Source organism: Symphalangus syndactylus, chromosome 3 (genome assembly GCF_028878055.3).
Source record: "Symphalangus syndactylus isolate Jambi chromosome 3, NHGRI_mSymSyn1-v2.1_pri, whole genome shotgun sequence".
Lineage (NCBI taxonomy): Eukaryota > Metazoa > Chordata > Mammalia > Primates > Hylobatidae > Symphalangus > Symphalangus syndactylus.
The window spans coordinates 40804107-40823777 of NC_072425.2; the positions used below are offsets into that span (position 1 = coordinate 40804107).

The window sequence follows — 19671 nt, forward strand, 5'->3', positions numbered from 1 at the left end:
ACCAGATAGCAAGGCTGTTCTTTTTGACAACTAGTGAGAAGTGGGGAGAGGTGGGTTAGTCCAAGGTCACCTGGAGAACGGTCTTGCAGGTGGCGGTTCAAATCACAATTCAATTTTATTAGGGTAAACTGTAAACTGCAAACTGCTTGTCTATTTCACAAAGATTCTCTTTGATAACGTTCTAGCCAGGTTCCTCTGAGCCCTTTCTGCATCTAAATAAACCTTTGCCTGTAAAGATCTGAAAAATACACTAGCAGTTTCTAACAGCTCAAAGCCACATCCATAGGTTGACTATCCTCCTCCTGAAAGTCAACTCCCGAGAAAACTCAAGGTTGCTGAGTTTACTGTTTCTTCCAACCAACACTTGAAGGTGGAGTCCCAGTCTCTGTGGGAGGTTAAGAGCCTACCTTGGCATTAGAGCCAGTTAACAAATCTAAATGGGTTTCACATAGACCAACTCCCTTTCCTGTTTATATATATCCCTGACTCTACTAAGTCCCCACTTATCCTCCTCTCTATTCCCTCATTCTCCCTTTAAGACACCCAGTCACCTCAATACAAATCAAAATTGAGTTCAGTTCATACTGGGCTCTTCTTAATGCAGGAGTATGTTACTGATTTAAATCTATCCTTACTAACTAGTATCTGGCTTTATCTTTGATATGTTCTGTATCTGCAGAGTTCAGGGGTTAATTACTTTGGCTGACTTCATCTACTAAGTCTGGGGACCTCCTTCTCCAGGTCCTCGTTTATCCCTTCTGAGACGTCTCCTTCACTTTCTGGAAGCTGTGGTTAGCCCAGATCCCATCTTTTAGTTCTCCAGACCAGAAAGACCCCAGGCTTTCCACTGCAGCCTTAGCTGTCCTACAGCTGCATCGTGACTATAGCCGGTACTTAGGTCAAAAACATTAACCTTAGCTTGTGCCTGTCTCTTCCTCCATATTTTATCTCCCATCCAAACTCTTTCTAGTTTTTCTTCAGTTTCCTGAACTCTCAGGTAGTTGTTTCTTGTATTTTGCCCAGAATCTATATTTATCATCTGTGGGAATGTTGGCTTTTAGATTATGCCACCCTATTGGAAGAGAAAATTTCATGTGTTTGCTTTGCATCTGCTGTGAGCTTACTTGAAATGCCAAAACCGCCACCACCACAATGAATCCTCTCTTCACATGGCTGAGGTTCTTCTTTAAGATAACATTCACGTTGTACATACTGCTCATACAGGTATTTTTCTTAAATTTATTCTGTACAATAAATACAAATGTTCAAGCTGTCAGTGACGTAGTATATCTTAGGTTCTGGAGACTGACAAGATTTGTACATGGGCCCTGACACTCCTAACTGTATTATCACCCTGAGCAAGTTTCCCAACTTTTCTGCTCAATTCCTCGATTACACCATGCTGACAACAACAGTATTTACCTCACTAGGTTACTTTGAGGATTCAATATGACAATACATACAAATGAGAACAGCAGCTAATGTAAAGAAAGAGCTTGGTAAATATTAGTTAACTCATATTACTGCAGATGTGTGAAACAAATGTCCCCAATCCCCTTAATGTCTTCCCTCTAATGAAAAAAAATTACAAAAATTTAATACATGTTTGAGGATTTTCAAAGATCAAGATTATACAAGATAAAAGTCACGAAAGCATACAAGCAAAAAATTTTTAGCAGAGAAAAGGAAATGAGTACATAAGCCAAAATAGTCAACCTCCCAAATTATTTTTAAAACGTTGGCTAAAACAGCAATGAAGTGCCACTTAATAACTGTTAAATCAGAAATATTAAAATTAACAGCAAGTACTGACTAATTTGTATACTATGGTATACTTTAATGTTGATAACTGTTTTGGCACAGTTTGTAACACATTTGAAAGGAAACAAAAAAACTGTATATTTGACATTGGACTTTCTGTAACTCAACATTTACAACATTATTTCCTCTCCCCTCCACAGTGGACAGAACTAATTTCAGATTCAATCCTTTCCACTGTGTCCCATAATATCAAATACTGCATGTTTTCTGACATCTCATATGTATGGAGAATGAAGGGTGGGAAATGACAAGCCCAGGGCCAGGAAGTACAGCCATGTATCAGGGGCAGTATGATAATAACAAACACTAAGGAAATAAGACTAAAAAATCAAGAAGAGATGTGGGGCCAAAATAACACATGGGAGATCAGATTACATCACGTCAGACCTTTCATGATCCAGTTTGGAGTCACTGTTCTAGTGATGATGTACCTAGAGATACTAAAAACTGTAGACAGTATTCTCATGGTGTTTGCTAGTGTCATCTTTCAAGTTCTAAAGGAATTTCATCCCTTTGAACTGGAAAGCAGAAGACAAATAATCATCCAACTTTTGAGTTATTTTGGTGGAACAGATGGATTGAGTTATTTATATTTATATGTATATATATATATATATATATCAGACTCAGGGAAAAATAAATTTGGTTTAGTCTACTGGCACCTACATTCTTGTTTACCAATAGGTTGTTAATGATTGGATTATGAAAAGGCTGACAAAAATCTTGGACAATATTAACAGACTTCAGATAAATTCGCAGCAGATAGTACCACGCAACACATTTCCTCCTAAGCTTTGATTTAAAAATACTTATAAAGCTTAAAAAAACAAAAACATTAAAGTCGTAGAGACCAATTATTAAGCATACAGGAACATGATATTCATGTATCATTAAAATAAGGATTCTTTCAAGATCTGTTTTCTATCTCAGTCTAAATCAGGGGTCTGGAGTTGTGGCCTTAAACTAGCCTCAAACAGCTCCGTGCATGAATAATAGCTTTATATGTGTTCCCTTTGTTGGTCCAGTTACCTGATTTATAATTCTTCCTTACCTGAATGACTTTATTAGAATAGAAAACACATTAATATTGCCTTAGGAATTAAATCAATTAAACACTGATGATCAGCTACATTTATCATGTAATTTAATCTGCTTTTTTGTATATTAGCTTTTACACATGGAATCAGGTATCTCAGGATCCCTAATATATAAAAGACCTGCATAAGAAAAAAACATTTGATGATATGCATAAAATCACAACCACAATAATTGGACCATAATTAGACTAGTTAAGAGATGAGGAATATATGCTCATTTGTAAGTGATAAGTGATTATATAAAGAGAAAACATGGGTTAAGTAACATTAATTTTTTTTATATAAACAAATTAGTTATCTCAAGTCCTTAAAATTTATGTTTAAAAAAGTAGGTCAAGATGAAGAAATAAATTTGTAGTTTAAACTTCCACATGTGCTCCTTTGGGTGGTTTTGCCTTGGATTTTGCTTCCTTTGAAATCTTTCCATTTTGACATTGAGTAAATCTGGCTACCGTAGAAACACCATCCACAAACTTGGTTTTGAAAAGAACGTTTGCATTGTTGAACATACCTTCTTTTAGTGACACCACAATGAACTTAAGGAAAAAAGAAAAAAAGTATAAAAAAAAGTTTTTGTGTTATACTTAAAGTTTACTCCTTTATACTGGTGATAAGAATGGTTTGGAGATAATTTTGATTTTATTTCTTTAAATAGTTATATGAGGCACCTAAATGAATGCTAGCTGTCCGTTTTGTTTTAGAAGTCTCTTAATTTTACTCTGAGTGTTTCATTACCCAATTTTACTATTTCCTGGTGGTTGACTGCTTGTTGCTATCTTTTGTAGCTGGCATTCAGTTTTGTTGCTAACTAAAGCTGCTCCAATGAGATATTTTTTCTTGTGATATTTTAATATCAAAGAAGGTTTCAAGTTCCTATAGCACACCACTAGCCCAAACAGAACTTTAGAATAATTAGGCACTGCCCCGCTGCCCCGTTCAATGTTATTTGCCAAAACAGTGCTGTAATGAATACACAATCCATGGTAACTATGAGTGGAGTCCCCAGAGTTGTACAATGCATAATTTATGCAAGCATATTTGGCAGCCCCAGCTCCTACAGCAATAGTGCAATAAAAACAAACTGTTCTTAGCTTCAAGAGGCTTTGTTCTACTTTTTAGCCATCAGAAATTAAATTCCCCCATCAGGTGTCACACGATTTTGATACCTGATTTAAATATCCCTGAGACAGTTTTGTTTTGATTGTAAATCTTTATGGCAGTTAACTAGAGAAAACAATTATATTAACCCTAAATCAATTCTGTATTATGACTAAATTGGAATCTCCCTCATGCTACAACCAACATTTTTAATGCCTAGCTCTTTCTTAAAAAGGAGAGTGAAACTTTTTTCCTTCTATACCTATTTAAATAGATATACAATGCTTTACTATTTATCAACCCTAAATATCTTATTAACATTGACTACTATTAAAGAATGGTTTTAGAAAAATAGTCTAATTAAACTATTACTGAGACTTTTTTTTCTGGTTCTTACCTGAGAATGTGTGAAGTGAGTACGCAGCATCTGTCCAATGTTTTGGGTATGAGAAAGATCCAAGGCTGCATCTACCTCATCAAGGATATAAATTGGAGCAGGTTTGAAGAGGAGCATGGACAGTATTAATGACAAGGCCACTAAAGACCTAAGAAAAGGCCAGAAGAAAAGCCATAAAAATTTGATTTTATCACTTATCAAAACAATGAAGCAAATATGTGATCCTATTATTGTGAATAGAGCAGATTTATCTGAAAGGTAGTCATATAAAAAAAGAATCTTGAGTTTCAAACTTTAACACTTTTGTTGTATTAAAATATTTCTTTTATTTTAGCTTTCCATTTGTCCTCTTTTCAGAAGAACGCTATTTTCATAGACAATTTTAATACTGACATATTACGTTTGGCACCTATTCTTAAGATCATGTTAGTTTTAAAAGTTCTTTTTTTCCCCTTCCCCAGTTGGCTCATTAGAGCCTAGGTAGCAGGGGAGTAAGAGCTATGGTCATTATTTAAGACAATAACTATCATCTTGGTAACAGTAACTGGGTTAGATGTCATTTTTCAAACCTTCATAATGTACACACTTACATAAACATGCACAGACACACAATCTCTCTCTATATATATTTTGTTGGTACCATTTGTGAATAAGTTGTATAGACTATGGCCCACTACTCTAAGTACATCACTGTCAAAAGTTCAATCTTTTTTTTTTTTGAGACAAGTCTCACTCTGTCGCCCAGGCTGGAGTGCAGTGGCGCAATCTCGGCTCACTGCAAGCTCCGCCTCCCAGGTTTACGCCATTCTCCTGCCTCAGCCTCTCCGAGTAGCTGGACTACAGGTGCCCGCCACCATGCCCAGCTAATTTTTTTTTTGTATTTTTAGTAGAGACGGGGTTTCACCGTGGTCTTGATCTCCTGACCTCGTGATCCGCCCGCCTCGGCCTCCCAAAGTGCTGGGATTACAAGCGTGAGCCACCGCGCCCGGCCAAAAGTTCAAACAATCTTATGTAAAATTCATAGTTACACCTAATCTCAGGTTCCACAGCACTATTTTCAGTTCTCTTCTAGCTTACTGCAGCTCATTCTAATCTGGTATGAAGAATCATAATAATTATTATATTTTTTCCTTACAAATACATAATTCATAAAAAGCCTTATTTTAATATAAAATATTTATAATTACTTAACATTAGACTAAAAATTAGAGTAGCATTTGTAATATACTTACTCTGTAACTTCAAGTACATCCTGGCATACAGTACTAGAATAGGCAACTCAATGCTTGCTGCATTCTTTGTTTTTTGAGAGTCTTGCTCTGTCACCCAGGATGAAGTGCAGTAGCACGACCTCGGTTCACTGCAACCTCTGCCTCTGAGGTTCAAGCAATTCTACTGCTACAGCCTCCCTAGTAGCTGAGATTATGAGATTACAGGTACATGCCACCACATCCAGCTAATTTCTGTAGTTTTAGTACAGACAGGATTTCACCATGTTGGCCAGGATGATCTCAAACTCGTGACCTCAAGTGATCCATCCGCCTTGGCCTCCCAAAGTGCTAGGATTACAGGCATGAGCCACCATACCCTGCCCAAGGCTTGCCGCATTCTAATAGGGCTATTTATTAAGAAATACATAAGTAGGGAAAAAATGGGTACACAAGTAGAGAAAAATTGCTAGCCAAAAAAAAAAAAAAAAAAAGAATAAAACAGTATCATCAAAACCAAATCACAGTGAGACTGTTAATCACCTCTATAAAAGGGAGCTAAACTCATTCAGCCAACCTAAAATTATGTTTCTCTTTCTCTGTGATGAGTGCCTCAAGTATTGAGTTTTAAACTTAAAAAAAAAAAAAAAAAAAAAAATTCTGCTATGCTGAAGCGTTTAATCTAAAAATAACTTTATAGCATCTTAATTACGGAAATAATTTATAGGTCCCAGTAAGAAGAGAAGCATATATTTTCTATTTTCCTCAAAACATTTTCTAGGGTTTTGGCAAATATAGCTAAAGATATTGGGAACTAAACTGTGGAATCCAATTTTTATGAACAGGCAGCAGGAGCTGTATTTATTCTTATTTACAAATTTTATAAAAATATAAATATATATTTCTACTCATAAAAATGATAAAAAGGGGTCATAAGGAACATTAACAGGTGTCAATATTTTCTATGTATATAAAAAAAGGGTTACATGATGGTATTACAGGACAGAGAAGAACAATTCAAGGCCTATGGATTACATACCATGCAGGAGAAAAAAACCAATTACTAAATGAATCACTAATCTCAATTATGTGAATATTCACAACCTTCTTTCAGGAGGTTTTAATTAATTGGCTATCGGTAGGTAAGGTGTAAGGACATATGACCTTTTAGGTTTCTATCACTATGCTGATTTTCTGAATCACTGTGTAAGGTCGGGAGAAACTTCCCTGAAACTCCAAATCCATGTTATTTTCCAACAGTCTTCCTTTATGTAGATCCAAGGTTCCATCTGGTATCATTTTCCTTTTGCCTGAGAACTTCCTTTAACCTGTATTATGGTTCTGCTGTTTTTGTCTGAAAAGTAGTATTCATATCGCCTTCAATTTGAAGAATATTTCTGTTAGATATACAATTCTAAGTTGACATATACTTTCAGCACTTCACGGATGTTCCAGACTTCTGGCTTACATAGCGTTTAACAAGTCTAAAGTCATTTTTATTTTTGTTCACTAGCACATAATATGTCTCTTTTCCTCTAGCTGCTTTTAGGATTTTTCTCCTATCACTGGTTTTCAGCAGTTTTATGTATCTTTTGCTTTGTTATTTTTTATGTGTTTCTGTTTATCTTGCCTGAGGTTGATAGAACTCAAGTCTGTGGGTTTACAGAATTCATCAAATCTAGAAAATATGGGGCCATAATTTCTTCAAGTATTCCTCTCCTTTTGGAACTCCAATTACTTGCCCATTAGACAGCTTCCCTTAGGACACTGAAGCTGGCTGTTGTTTTTTTTTTCCAGTTTTTTATTTCTCAATGTAGCTTGAATAGATTCTGTTCTATTGCTATGTCTTCAAATTTACTCATTTTTTTTTTACAGTATCTCATCTGCTGTTAATCTCATGCAGTAAACTTTTTTTTAATCTCTAGAAAGTTCACTTAATTCTTTTTAGTAGCTTCTATTTCTCTCATTATGTTCATGTTTTCTTGGATTAACTTGTCTCCTACTTGCATCATCTGTCATTTCAGAGTCTGTTTCTGCTCACTAATTTTTCTCTTTAATTTTGATTACATGCTGCTCATTGTGGTTATATTGTTTAGTATCTCAATTTTTTTTAACCTTCTTTAAAGAACACCGGCCTTTGTTCTGATAAACAAGTAACAGTTTGATCCCTTCAAAAAATTCATTCAGTTTCTTGGGATGTGTCTAGATTAGGCTTTACTTCAGGGACAGTAGAGACCTAAAGCCAAGGTGTAGCACTCTAGGGCTTTGCACAATTCTAATCTGTCTTTTTAACTTAGTGATACTACTGACCTCTGGGCAACTGAAGTCCAAAAACTGCCTCTAGAGAGAATGCCAGGGTGAACATAGGGCTCAGCATTTCTGTTTCATCTTGTCCTGGACTATTCATTTTCTAATATTTGAAAATAGATTTTTTAAAAACATATTTTGTCTAATTTTCTATTTGCTTATTCCTCCTTTGTCGCCTATTTTAATCAAATGTTTTAGCCAAATTGTTTAGTCTTATATATTAGGCTTCTTAAATTCTACATGCAAAGGTAGTTAAAACACAAATACAATTTTAATTAAAACACAAATACAATTTTAAGGTAAGGAGAAGAATTATAATAAAGTAAAAGGAATGAAAATTGTAATATTTATAATATAGCAAAGTGATTCCTCACCTCTGACCACCACTAAGTTCAGTTAGGTTTTCTTTCCAGGTATTTCCTAAGGCAACCTTGAACTCCAGACCATCCAAAACAGTTTGACCCTCTGGTGGTGCAAGCATAGCATTAGCACCAGGTAAAAGAGTAGAAAAAATAGACCCAAAGTCCTTGTTCACCTGGATTTAAAAAATAAAAAAGTTAAAACATCAGGATGCTTTCGAAGAAGAATCAATTGTTGATGTATGTATATGCAACACAGCAGGTCTACTTTGTCTATTACTCTAACTCAGGGGCTGACAAACTATGGCCCACAGGAAAAATCTGGATATGCTCATTCATTTACAAAGTGTCTATCGGTGCTAGTGATTCGACAAAATCAGGTTGTTGCAACAGAGACTGGATGGGCTCCCAAGCAAAAAATATTTACTATCTGGCCCTTTACAAAAATGAATTACTGAATCCTGCTCTAATTTCCCGGGGAACTAGAAGGCACACCTCTAACTCTACTCCAAAGTTTTGACACTTTTGTAGAACATACTGCAGGAATCCTCAAGATAAACACAATTGTATCACATGAGGAAAAAAACACAAAATAGAGAAGTAAACAAAAAAAGAAAACTCTTTTTGGAATAAAATGTTCTCTTATAAAACTTTTCTTTTTCCTGTTGACAGATAGAATAGGATGGGTCCAAAGGCCTAAGTACATCAGTGTGAGGCCCAGGAGAAAAAGGGGCATGAAATCAAAGGACCAGATCCGTTAAAGCGTTCTTTCCTACATGCCTCATTTCCTAGCCGAAGAGGTTAAGCTGTTGAGGAATAGGATTACATCCCAAGAGAAAAGAAGGGTGTTTGGCCTGCCCCTGTCTTGCCACAGAAGGAGACAGAGATTTAGGGCCAAAAATCCTAGCTTGTGATAGGGTAATTTTTGTTCATACGCACTTGATTGATGATTTGGGAATTTGGCCATCTGTCTTCAAAGACATGACTAATATTCTTAGTTCGGCAGTCAAACTTGAAAGCCTAACACACACACACAAAAAGCACCTGACAGCCAAGTTCTCTAGCGAAATCTCCAAATTCAAATGCAGGTATACAATATTCAAATGTAAATATACTTTTTAATGAATACTTATAGTAACAAGAAAATCTCATAGACACAAGCAGTGATCCTAAATATAGATTTACTAAGTAACACACATTTTAAAAGCAAGTACATGGCTGCTGAAGAGTGGAAGCAAGTTCTAGGCCAAGTGTGGGAGACAGCTCAGGACCAAGAGAGAGGAATGCTACTAAACTTGAACCAGAGACCCAATGTGAAATTTCCTCCAAAAGAGAATGGACAGAGAAGAATACAGCCCTATGCTACACAGAAAATGAGTTATATTCATAGATCAATATAAAGATGAAATAAAAGAGAATTCTGCAAGTCCAATGAGGCTATAAAGAAAATAAACCAAAAACAAAAAAAGCCTAGAATACTCTGGCTTTGTCACTTTGTCAATCAAGTATGCCTGAAGCCAAAAAAAAAAAAAAAAAAAAAAACAGTACCTACTTCGTTAGGTTATTGTGAAGATTAGATGAGAAAATTAATTTGAAAATAGTGACTGGCATATAATAAGCACTGAATAAATGTTACTGGCTTTGGAAGAACCTTGGAAATTTGGGAAGAGGAGGATATGTTTAAACAATAAATTCTGATTTGTACTAAGTCCAGGAACCCTGGTGGGAAAAAAGAAAAAAAAAAAAACCTCTCAGATCCAGTGTTAAATTGTAATGCTGCACACCAATTAATAGGGTCAGCCTTTTGCTTCCATTTTTAAGAGAAAAATAGTACAGGGAATGGAGTACTGAAAATAAGTCTTAGAGAAGGAAAAAAACAAGGTGACTAAAAGGGATAATTGTGCTGCATTACTGAAGACAGAGTTCCTAAAGAATTACAAAGAGAAAAAGAGGCAAGGTGCCCCATTAAAACCCAGAAGGCACAGGTTTGCTAAACTACCAAACAGCACAGTAACTCTATATTTGGAATCTTTGAAGTAAGAATCTTCTGCCATAGTAAAAATGGAAAAACTTCCACATGACAGGCCAAGGAATTACCCTATAGGAGACAGATACATGAAGTCAGGGAAGTAGAAATAACAGTAAAGAAGCCTGAGATCCGCCAAAATTGTCATAAAACAAAACGGAATTGGGATTTTGTTGAGTAAGCATCCTGTAAAAGAGAATACTAAACTTGGCTTGTTTACTGTCCAATTTTTAAAGAAGTACAAGAATGTCAGGATCTGAGAGTAGTCAAGTTCAAAAAGAAAAAATGCATTTAAAAGTCAGAGGTTTTAATTAAGTGTGAATATGTGCCTCATTCAAACATAGATCAGCCATTTCAAATTTCTTAGAGTATAAATCCACTGATGATATTTTTTCATCCTTGCCACCTCACATAAAACAAAACATAAAAAATACCTTTTGCCATGCAATATTTAGGGCTTGGTTTTTCTTCTGGTCAAGGTCTTCTATAGTTGTAAGAATTTTGGATTTGTCATTTTCTACAATTCTCTTCTTCTTCATCAAGTCATTATACTAAGAGATAAAAAACATGGTTAACTGGGAAAATACAAAATCTCTTCTATATTCTGGAATTCAGTCAGAAATAAACAGGTTTCATTATTTTTATATATAATACATACATTCCTATTTACCAAAAAGATATAATGCACTAAGAATTATATATACTTATATGCTATACATATACTGTATGATGTGTGTATATATACATACTCTTAACAAAATTAGGAATAAAATCATCCATATGTATGTAACAAAATTAAATTGCTAGAACTAAGAATTTATAAGACAAAGTCCTTAAAATATTTTGACTCCACTAATATTCCCTTATCTCCTTAGCAGCCAAGGCAAAAAAAAAAGAAAAAAAAAAAGTGTTATACATAAACTTAAGTAAAAGTAGCCCTGAAAGCTCTCCTCTTAAGGTCAACCTTAGCAGTGACATGAACAAAATTTTGATCCTTCACCATGATATATATGAACCACATAAATTGGACCTTATTTTTTTTTTTAATTTTACTTTAAGTTCTGGGATACATGTGCAGAATGTGCAGGTTTGTTACATAGGTATACATGTGCCATGGTGGTTTGCTGCACCAATCAACTAGGTTTTAAGCCCTGTATGCATCAGGATAAAGGGAATTGGATCTTATTTGTCCCTTGACTTTATGGCATTAAACTCCTCCCCGGGTTCTGGCCATATAGTCTTTTACAGCTCTTTCGAACATAATAAACTCACTCTTGTCTTATGGCCCCTGCATTGTTCTCCCTTCCTGCAATGCTCTTTCTATGACGTAACGGTTGCCTGAAATTTCAGCTCAAATATCACCACTTTAGAGTAGTCTTCCTTCGAGCAAGGCTGTTGAGGGATAATCATACCATGAACAGCGGTGGGACTTCCTAAAACTCTTCCTAATTCATTTCTCCTCAAAGCCCTACATTTCAAGGAGGCTTCACATTCACCTTTAACAATTCTAGCCAGTCCTGCTGTTTTCCTTGCTGTCCCTCTTCTTTACAGCCACGCTCCCCAAACCTTCTCTCTACATTTTTATCTTATTTTTTCATGAAAATCCATGTAACTGCTTATGTAGATAGATATAAAACACAAGAAAAAAAAGGCCATCTGCTGGTCAACAATTTAGGCTTCTCCTCTGGTAAGGAGATGGGAGTTGATAAATTCTTTTGAAAAAAATATTAGACTCAGGTCTCATCTAATAGAAGTAAACAAGTAAAAGTGAACAAGTTTCATGTTATGCAGATCAAATTCAGACCAAAGTTTTCCTTCTACAAATATACCACATATTGCAAAGCTTTAATGTAGAAATGAAAACCAGCAGGAGCATTTTCTAGAGAGATCACAATACCTGCATGATTCATCTGTTTGGTATCTAACATAATATAGACTCTTTGCGCATATTCATGCCAAAAACAGTTAAAAAAAAAGTTATGGTAAAATGTCTTCAAAGTAATTGTGCTATTACCAGTGTCGCAGATTTCCCATGAATTTTACTCTATGATTTGCAAATTCAAACAGAATTGTGCAGCATTAAGGAAGGTATGGGGCATTAATATAAAATTACTACGATAGCCATTTCTTACGGCTATCTTAAGAGTAGGGAATGCTTCCCCCACTGGGTTTTTCTCGTGATAGGTCCTCCCAAGTTCCTCACTAGACGACAGTAAACTCCCTTCCCAAACTCAAAGTTTTGTCAGGTTAGGGGAGAATAACATTATTGAGTAATTGAGAGCATTAAAACTGAGAAGAGGCTGCAGAATTTGCAGATTAGTGAAACAGTATTTATGTATATAATGGCTTTAGTCATTTCTTATATAATAGTTTCAGTATACAGTAGAGTCAAGAGGACGAAAGCATATCCTATTCAAGGCTTTTCAATGCAAGTGAAAGAAATGATAGAAATGTGAGGAATTATGTTTGACAAAGAACAAAAGCCAGTGAAAAAGTCATTACAAGTGTAACAGAATGTAAAAACAACTAATGATGCATAAGAGTAATAAGAAAAAAATGATGAAAAGAGAAAAAGGAAAGCAGGAAGAAAAGTATCAAGGACATCTGCCAAAGGTTAACTCTAATAATTGCATCAGGGGTCATAAAGAGCTATCAATGCTGGTCATGTTCTAATGTGGCCAGATATTCATAAGAAATTGACTTACTCGCTCTTCAGCTTCTGTCAGTACATTCATAGCTCTCATATTGACATTTCTTCCTAGTTTCTCCTTCATTTCTTGCAACTTCTGAAGTCTCTGACCAGCTTCTTTAGGGTTGTTAGTTTTGAAATCATAGGCACTATTAGGTTGGCCAAAGAGGTGTCTCTCTGCATTAATCCAGTCATAATCTTTCAACATTTTGGATACCTAGCCACATATAAAAATAGATGGAGATCTATGAATGTTTACAAACCAGTATGTATCAGCCAGTTTCTTAAATATTTAATACTTTTGAATCAAATACTGAAGAGGAAAAAACCTTCAATGACTAATTTTTTCTTTTTTTTTTTTGAGATGGAGTTTCACTCTTGTTGCCCAAGCTGGAGTGCAATGGCGTGATCTTGGCTGACTGCAACTTATGCCTCCCAGGTTCAAGCGATTCTGCTGCCTCAGCCTCTCGAGTAACTGGGATTACAGGTATGCACCACCACGCCCAGCTAATTTTGTAGTTTTAGTAGAGAACGGGGTTTCTCCATGTTGGTCAGGCTGGTCTGGAACTCCCGACCTCAGGTGATCTGTCCACATCAGCTTCCCAAAGTGCTGGGATTACAGGCGTGAGCCACCATGCTAGGCGACTCATTTTTAAAAATGAGTTTCATTACTGACAAGAATAAAGATGAATATTTTTACCTGGAGCGCAGACTACAGAAACAAGACATTGTATAGCAAAAGATCTTCCTATTACTTTGGCATAAGAAGAGCCAACTCACAGACAAATTTTTACAAAGTATACGCAAAGCACCTCCATTAGAATGAAATGCAAGTCAGGTAGAACTCCTTCAGAATTTACCAAATTCAATCTATTGCTTCAATTTATTGTGTTTTTTATAAACACAACTTATGAGAAGCTAAAATTCTTTTAATACTTAAGTCATAGATTTGGTAAAAATCATGGAAGCCTAATGCTGACTGAGACCTAAAGAACTATATTTTAAGAAACTGCCCTAAACATTGACTCTATCCCTGCTCCCACCCTTTTGAAAAAGGCACAGTATAACAATTTTTCATGTAATACAACTGATTATACAGTTCAAATTATAGTGCTTAAAGAATACTTTCTTCTACTAGAATTATGATTCATTCTCACTGGCAGAATCCAATCCTTGTTAATTTGTTGACTTGTATTAATTCCACGGATATGGTCTCACCTGTAGGCCCCAAAGTACAATGATCATTTCTAGTGTATCTTCCTTTTGACCTGTAAACTCTTTGAAAGCATTCTGTATGTGTTGCTCATCCTTACATTGTCAGTGCCTGGCACAGTATCTGATACTAGTAGGTATGTATAAATCTTTGATAAACTATGTTTTTCAAAGAATCATTGACTTCTTAGCAGACCCACTTGCAAGTCCCTCCTTTTACTCTTTCAATTGTAAATAAAATCTCCTAGCAATCACCAGTACTAGCATTTTCAATTACCAAAAAACTATTAGCAGTAACATTGCCACTGGTAATATTTTAGTCAGTCCACTATCACTAAGCTAATGGGAAATCAATAGTAACAAAGTGGTAGATTATAATGTAGCCCTAAAAAATGTTTAAATCAAGTTCCACGGTTCTTTCAGAAGAGGGGGAGATTGTTTTGTATGCTCTTGATCTTTCTGAAGTTAAAGTTCATGTATTTTTAGGATGCTAAAAAAAAATATCCTGGACATTATGAAGTTAAAGTTCATGTATTTTTAGGATGCTAAAAAAAAATATCCTGGACATTAAAAAGGTGCCAAACTGTTACACACTCATAAGAAAACATGCTGGATGAATTATTAATACCATGTGAATGCAGCTTCTTAACCAAGCAATGAGTTTCTGCAAAAGCATGTGTTCTCTTTAAAGCACTGAAGTAAAGGTGCTGTGATACATGAAAGAAACTGGGATAACCTCAAAAACATAGCTGCTTGGCAAAACATCAGATTTTTTATAAAGCTGCAAATACTGACAGCAGTGACACTCGTAAAGACAAGTGGAAGCCAATTCAGTCCTTTTTTTAGATTACCTGTACATATAGTTCTGTGAGTTCTTTAAATTCAATTTGAAATGAGGTAGAGAATATGTATCATTATTACTAGCACATCAGTAATTAGTTCCATCAACATTTGGAGGTGAAAAGTTATTTCCATGCGAGACCACTAAACATTTGGTAAATACATCTTGTAGATGGGAAAAAATATCTCAAGTTAAATCTAAAAATAAAACATTTGTGCAATTTGTTGAAAATTAGCATTGTTGAAAAGCAGTTAAAGCTGCAAGCTCAAATTTATGTCAGGCTGTAATTTTGCCATTTATATTTATAGAGTTCTCTATCTTTATAGAGTTCTCTATCAAGCAGTGTTCTAAAATTTTTCAAGAGCTCAGTAACAAAAATTTGATTTAGTATAAAAAATGCATACAAACGTATACCTTTGCAGCACCATCTTCAGCCTCCCGTTTATGTTTGCTGATGTTGTGGTCTAATTCCTTAATTTTAAGCTGAGAATCATTGTTTTGCTCCTTGTGTTTTGCCACTTCTGCATATTTAGCTTTAATTACAGTGTCTTGGGCTATTATCACCTCTTTTTGCTTAGTCACCTCTTCTTGAGCTTTATTTACTGACTCCTGAAACAAAAAAATTAAAGAAAATACGTGGTGAGGTAACATGTAAATAATTTTAATTTACTAAACAATTATCTGACAGATCCCTGGGCAAGATGGCAATGTGATTACAGGCAGAGAGATGATCACCTAACCCTCTATATTTTATATCACCATTAAAAGGACTAATCAATTTATACACAGAAGAAAACTTGGATTATCCCTGGAAGAAGGGGTGGGGATACAATGCTCATGCTGCAAATGAGAGCGTTTCTGCTAGATGTAATGTAGATGGAATCAACTAAGTGAGTCAGCTAGAAGCTGACTGACCTATGCGATCCCAAAACTGGCAATTCTGGATCAGTAAAAGCTATTTGTGCCTCATTCTCTCATCACAACAAGTGAAAAGATTGAGAACACTAAAGTGAAACATCTTAAGCTAATGTTTCATAAAAAGATTAGCATTTTCAATTTCTCCAATTTGATAAATAAATCCTACCTTATTTTTAGCCACCTCCGCTGCCATTACTTCAATCTGACTTTCATAGGATTTGATAGCTTCATTCACAGCTTCAAGCTGTTGTTTGTAAGATGTATGCTCTCTCTTGAGCTCTTCCAGTTCCAGAGTGATAGCTTCAACTTCCTATAAAAAATACAGTATTTGGGTATTCATATAGGTTATTAACTACTGAAAAACAAATATGTACAGAACAATTAAATAAACAATAATCTCATGCAAGTAAGATCCACAGCTTTGTTACTACTCAGCTACCGAAAATACAGGTTAAGCTGCTTCCCCAGAAAAAGGAAGTTTATTTTCCTATATCAAAAAAAAAAAGGTATGTGTAATTTTTATTGGTTCAAAGAACTCTGCATAAATTATTTTCTTTATCCTTTATTCCTACAGGGAAAACAATATAACATTCTACGTAACAGATGAATTAGTGGAAGTAAAGCTTTTTTAAAAACAAAATTGTTCAATGCGTAAAAAGTTTCTCAATACTCTTCTTTCCCACTACAGCCTTCAGTTCATTAGAAGAGCAGTCCTCAACCTTTTTGGCACCAAGGACCAGACTTGTGGAAGATGATTTTTCCATATGGCGGGCACAGGGAGAGAGTATGGTTTCAGGATAAAACCACCCCATCTCAGATCATCAGGCATTAGATTCTCATAAGGCATATGCAACCTAGATCCCTTGCATGCACAGTTCACAAAAGGGTCTGCACTCCTCTGAGAATCTAATGCCACCACTGATCTGACAGAAGGTGGAACTCAGGCAGTAATCCTCATTTGCCTGCCATACACCTCCTGTTACTGGTCTGTGGCCTGGGGGTTGGTAACCCCTGCATTAGAAAATACTTTGTACAGCTATTTAATGACAAGAATCTTAGAGTGGGCTAAAAAAAAATGCGAGGGAAATATATTTAGGTGAAATCACAAAGTGATTAACAGCGTAGCCTTTGGAGACAAAAACCTAGGTTCAGATTCCAGCTTTGGCATTAGCTAAAAGATATAATAAAGTATCATCAGTTTACAACTGAACGACACCTTGTAAATATAACATGCTTTGTCTTCCATCATGCTTTCACAGTGCACATTCATTTAGGTGCTTACCAAATAAAAATGTCAACTTGCTGAATCTCTGATATGACATCCACAATATCAAATAATCCACTCCTGAAGAAAGGCCATCCACTCTTGAAGGAAGCATTTACCAACTGTCAACTTTGCCCTTTCCTTAAAATTAGCATCCCCTACTCACAATTATGAAACACTCGATTGCAGGGTTTTCAGATAAAAATACAGATTACATATCCCTTATCCAAAGTGTGTAGGACCAGAAGTGTTTCAGACTTCAGATTTTTTTTTTAGATTTTGGAATATTTGCATTATACTGACTAATTGAGTATCCCAAATCCAATCTGCTCCAATGAACATTTCCTTTGAGCCTCAGATCAACACTCAAAAAGTTTCTAATTCTGCCGTATTTGGGATTTGAGATGCTCATCATGTATACTCCTTTGACTTGTAAGAAGCATAATGTGTTTCCAAAGAACACTGCTCCCTTTTAGATTCTGAGATCAATTCTGATGAATAAGGTCAACCAATGATGCTCTACCACCTTCAGCTCTATGTTGACTTTAAAAGGTTGGTTCAATTTCAAAAAGAAGTTATTACCTGTTGTTTTTCTTTCATCTTCTTGCTAGATGCATCTGCCTTTGTTTTGGCACAATCTAGTTTTTTCTGAGCATCTTTCAGTTCTTGCTCTCTTTCAGCTTCTGCATTTTTCATTTTATTTTCCAAAACTTCATATTTTTCTTCTGCTTTTCTTTGGATTTCTTTAGTGTTTTTCAAAGTCTCCTCACTTTCCTCTGCATAACAAAGTAAGCAAATGTGTCTAAATTAACAGTTATAGGTAAAGGTTTACAAATTCAACTTTTAATAGAAGAAATGGTTTGGAAAATTACAGGGTACAATTTAAGAAACTTAACTATCCCAATGATATTCTAGAAATGGTATAATGAAACACAGATCCTACGTAAAAGCCATACTTGAATTATCTGAAGATCTGTAACAAAATAATTTCTTTTGCTATGAAATTGAACTTTATCTACAACTATCCTTTTACAAAGGTATTGAAGCAACCTATAAAAAAAAAAAAAATCACAGATCGTATTTTTAACGCAACTGTATGCTTCCTAAAACCAGAACAGTATAACTATGGTATTTTTTCTATAGTTGCTAGAAAGTGTGTAATTTCATAAACAAGCTTACATTATGTTCTTTGCCTATTTTATATATATTCAGGGAACTTCTCATTAAAGTCGACAAATTATATGACAGTATGCCTAGGATACAGCAAAGGAAAAACATCCCCAAATCTGTGAAAGAAAAAAATAAGGTCAGGTGCGGTAGTTCATGCCTATGTAATCCCAGCACTTTGGGAGGCCAAGGCAGGCGGATCATGAGGTCAAGAGATCAAGACCATCCTGACCAACATGGTGAAACCTCATCTCTACTAAAAATACAAAAATTAGCTGGGTGTGGTGGTGCATGCCTGTAGTCCCAGCTACTTGGGAGGCTGAGGAAGGTGCTTGAACCCAGGAGGCAGAGGTTGCAGTGAGCTGAGATTGCGCCACTGCACTCCAGCCTGGGGACAGAGAGAGACTCCGTCTCAAAAAAATAAAAAATAAATAAAAGAGCAATACTGAATGAACATGTGTTGCTGTAACAACTGATGTATATTGTGAGTGTTAGGACCCAGGTGCAAATATAACCTTGGAAGTCATTACCGCACAATTTCTTACACTACTTCTCATTGCAGAAAATACTATTAAAATATTAGTGGAGAAGCACATGTGTGGATATTGTCCTAATGAATGACAAAAATAAAAATTTAAACTACCATATACAATTAAATTCTAAGGAAAACATACAAGCTATCTTAAAATTAGGGAAGTGGCTATAAAGTGAATTACACTAAACATTAAAAACTTTTGTATAACAAAAATACTATGAACACAAAATTAAAAGACCAGTACATAGCCAAAAAAGATGGTAAAAGGATATTTGCAATGCACATAACCTATAAGAAATTAGGACTCTTAAGAATGGAAACAGTGGGGAAAAAAAAACCAATAAACAGAAAATTCACAGAAGTATAAACCCAAAGATCCAATGAACATACAAAAAAAGATCCCAAATTTCATCAGCAATTAGGGACATGGAAATTAAATGCTAATGCATGCTATCTTTTCACAACCAATAGATTTGGAAAATTTTTAAAGTCTGGAGAAAAAAGAACTTGGAGAAATGAAAACTTTCATATGCTACTGGTGGAAATGAGTATTGTTAAAAACGAACAGACCTTTGACAATATATAATAAAGATGAAAATGACCATACCCTAAGACCTAGAAATCTCATACTTGGATTTTCCCTAAATAAACTTTATCATATATATCTTAAACGTAGCACAGGTAGAGAAGATACCTAACGTAAGGTAACGGATATGAATAAAACCAGAGATT

At 35.2% G+C, this 19671-nt stretch overlaps 1 protein-coding gene and 1 long non-coding RNA gene across 29 annotated transcripts in view; one reads left to right on the forward strand and one right to left on the reverse strand.

Moving 5' to 3' along the window:
- LOC129478477 (uncharacterized) overlaps positions 1 to 15464 on the forward strand; it is a 363400-nt gene extending 347936 nt beyond the window's left edge. Inside the window, exon 7 of the long non-coding RNA XR_010120201.1 lies at positions 13367 to 15464. This is a non-coding gene — a long non-coding RNA (uncharacterized lncRNA). The remainder of the gene's footprint in view (positions 1 to 13366) is intronic.
- SMC2 (structural maintenance of chromosomes 2) overlaps positions 2949 to 19671 on the reverse strand; it is a 436171-nt gene continuing 419448 nt past the window's right edge. For all 28 annotated transcript variants that reach the window (XM_055271618.2, XM_063636841.1, XM_055271611.2 and 25 more), the window contains 8 exons: positions 17820 to 18013; positions 16140 to 16283; positions 15470 to 15664; positions 13019 to 13219; positions 10748 to 10864; positions 8303 to 8463; positions 4414 to 4561; positions 2949 to 3454 (listed from right to left, as the gene is read on the reverse strand). In XM_055271618.2, the coding sequence (XP_055127593.1) occupies positions 3278 to 3454; positions 4414 to 4561; positions 8303 to 8463; positions 10748 to 10864; positions 13019 to 13219; positions 15470 to 15664; positions 16140 to 16283; positions 17820 to 18013 (1337 nt within the window). In that variant the 3' untranslated portion in view covers positions 2949 to 3277. The remainder of the gene's footprint in view (positions 3455 to 4413; positions 4562 to 8302; positions 8464 to 10747; positions 10865 to 13018; positions 13220 to 15469; positions 15665 to 16139; positions 16284 to 17819; positions 18014 to 19671) is intronic.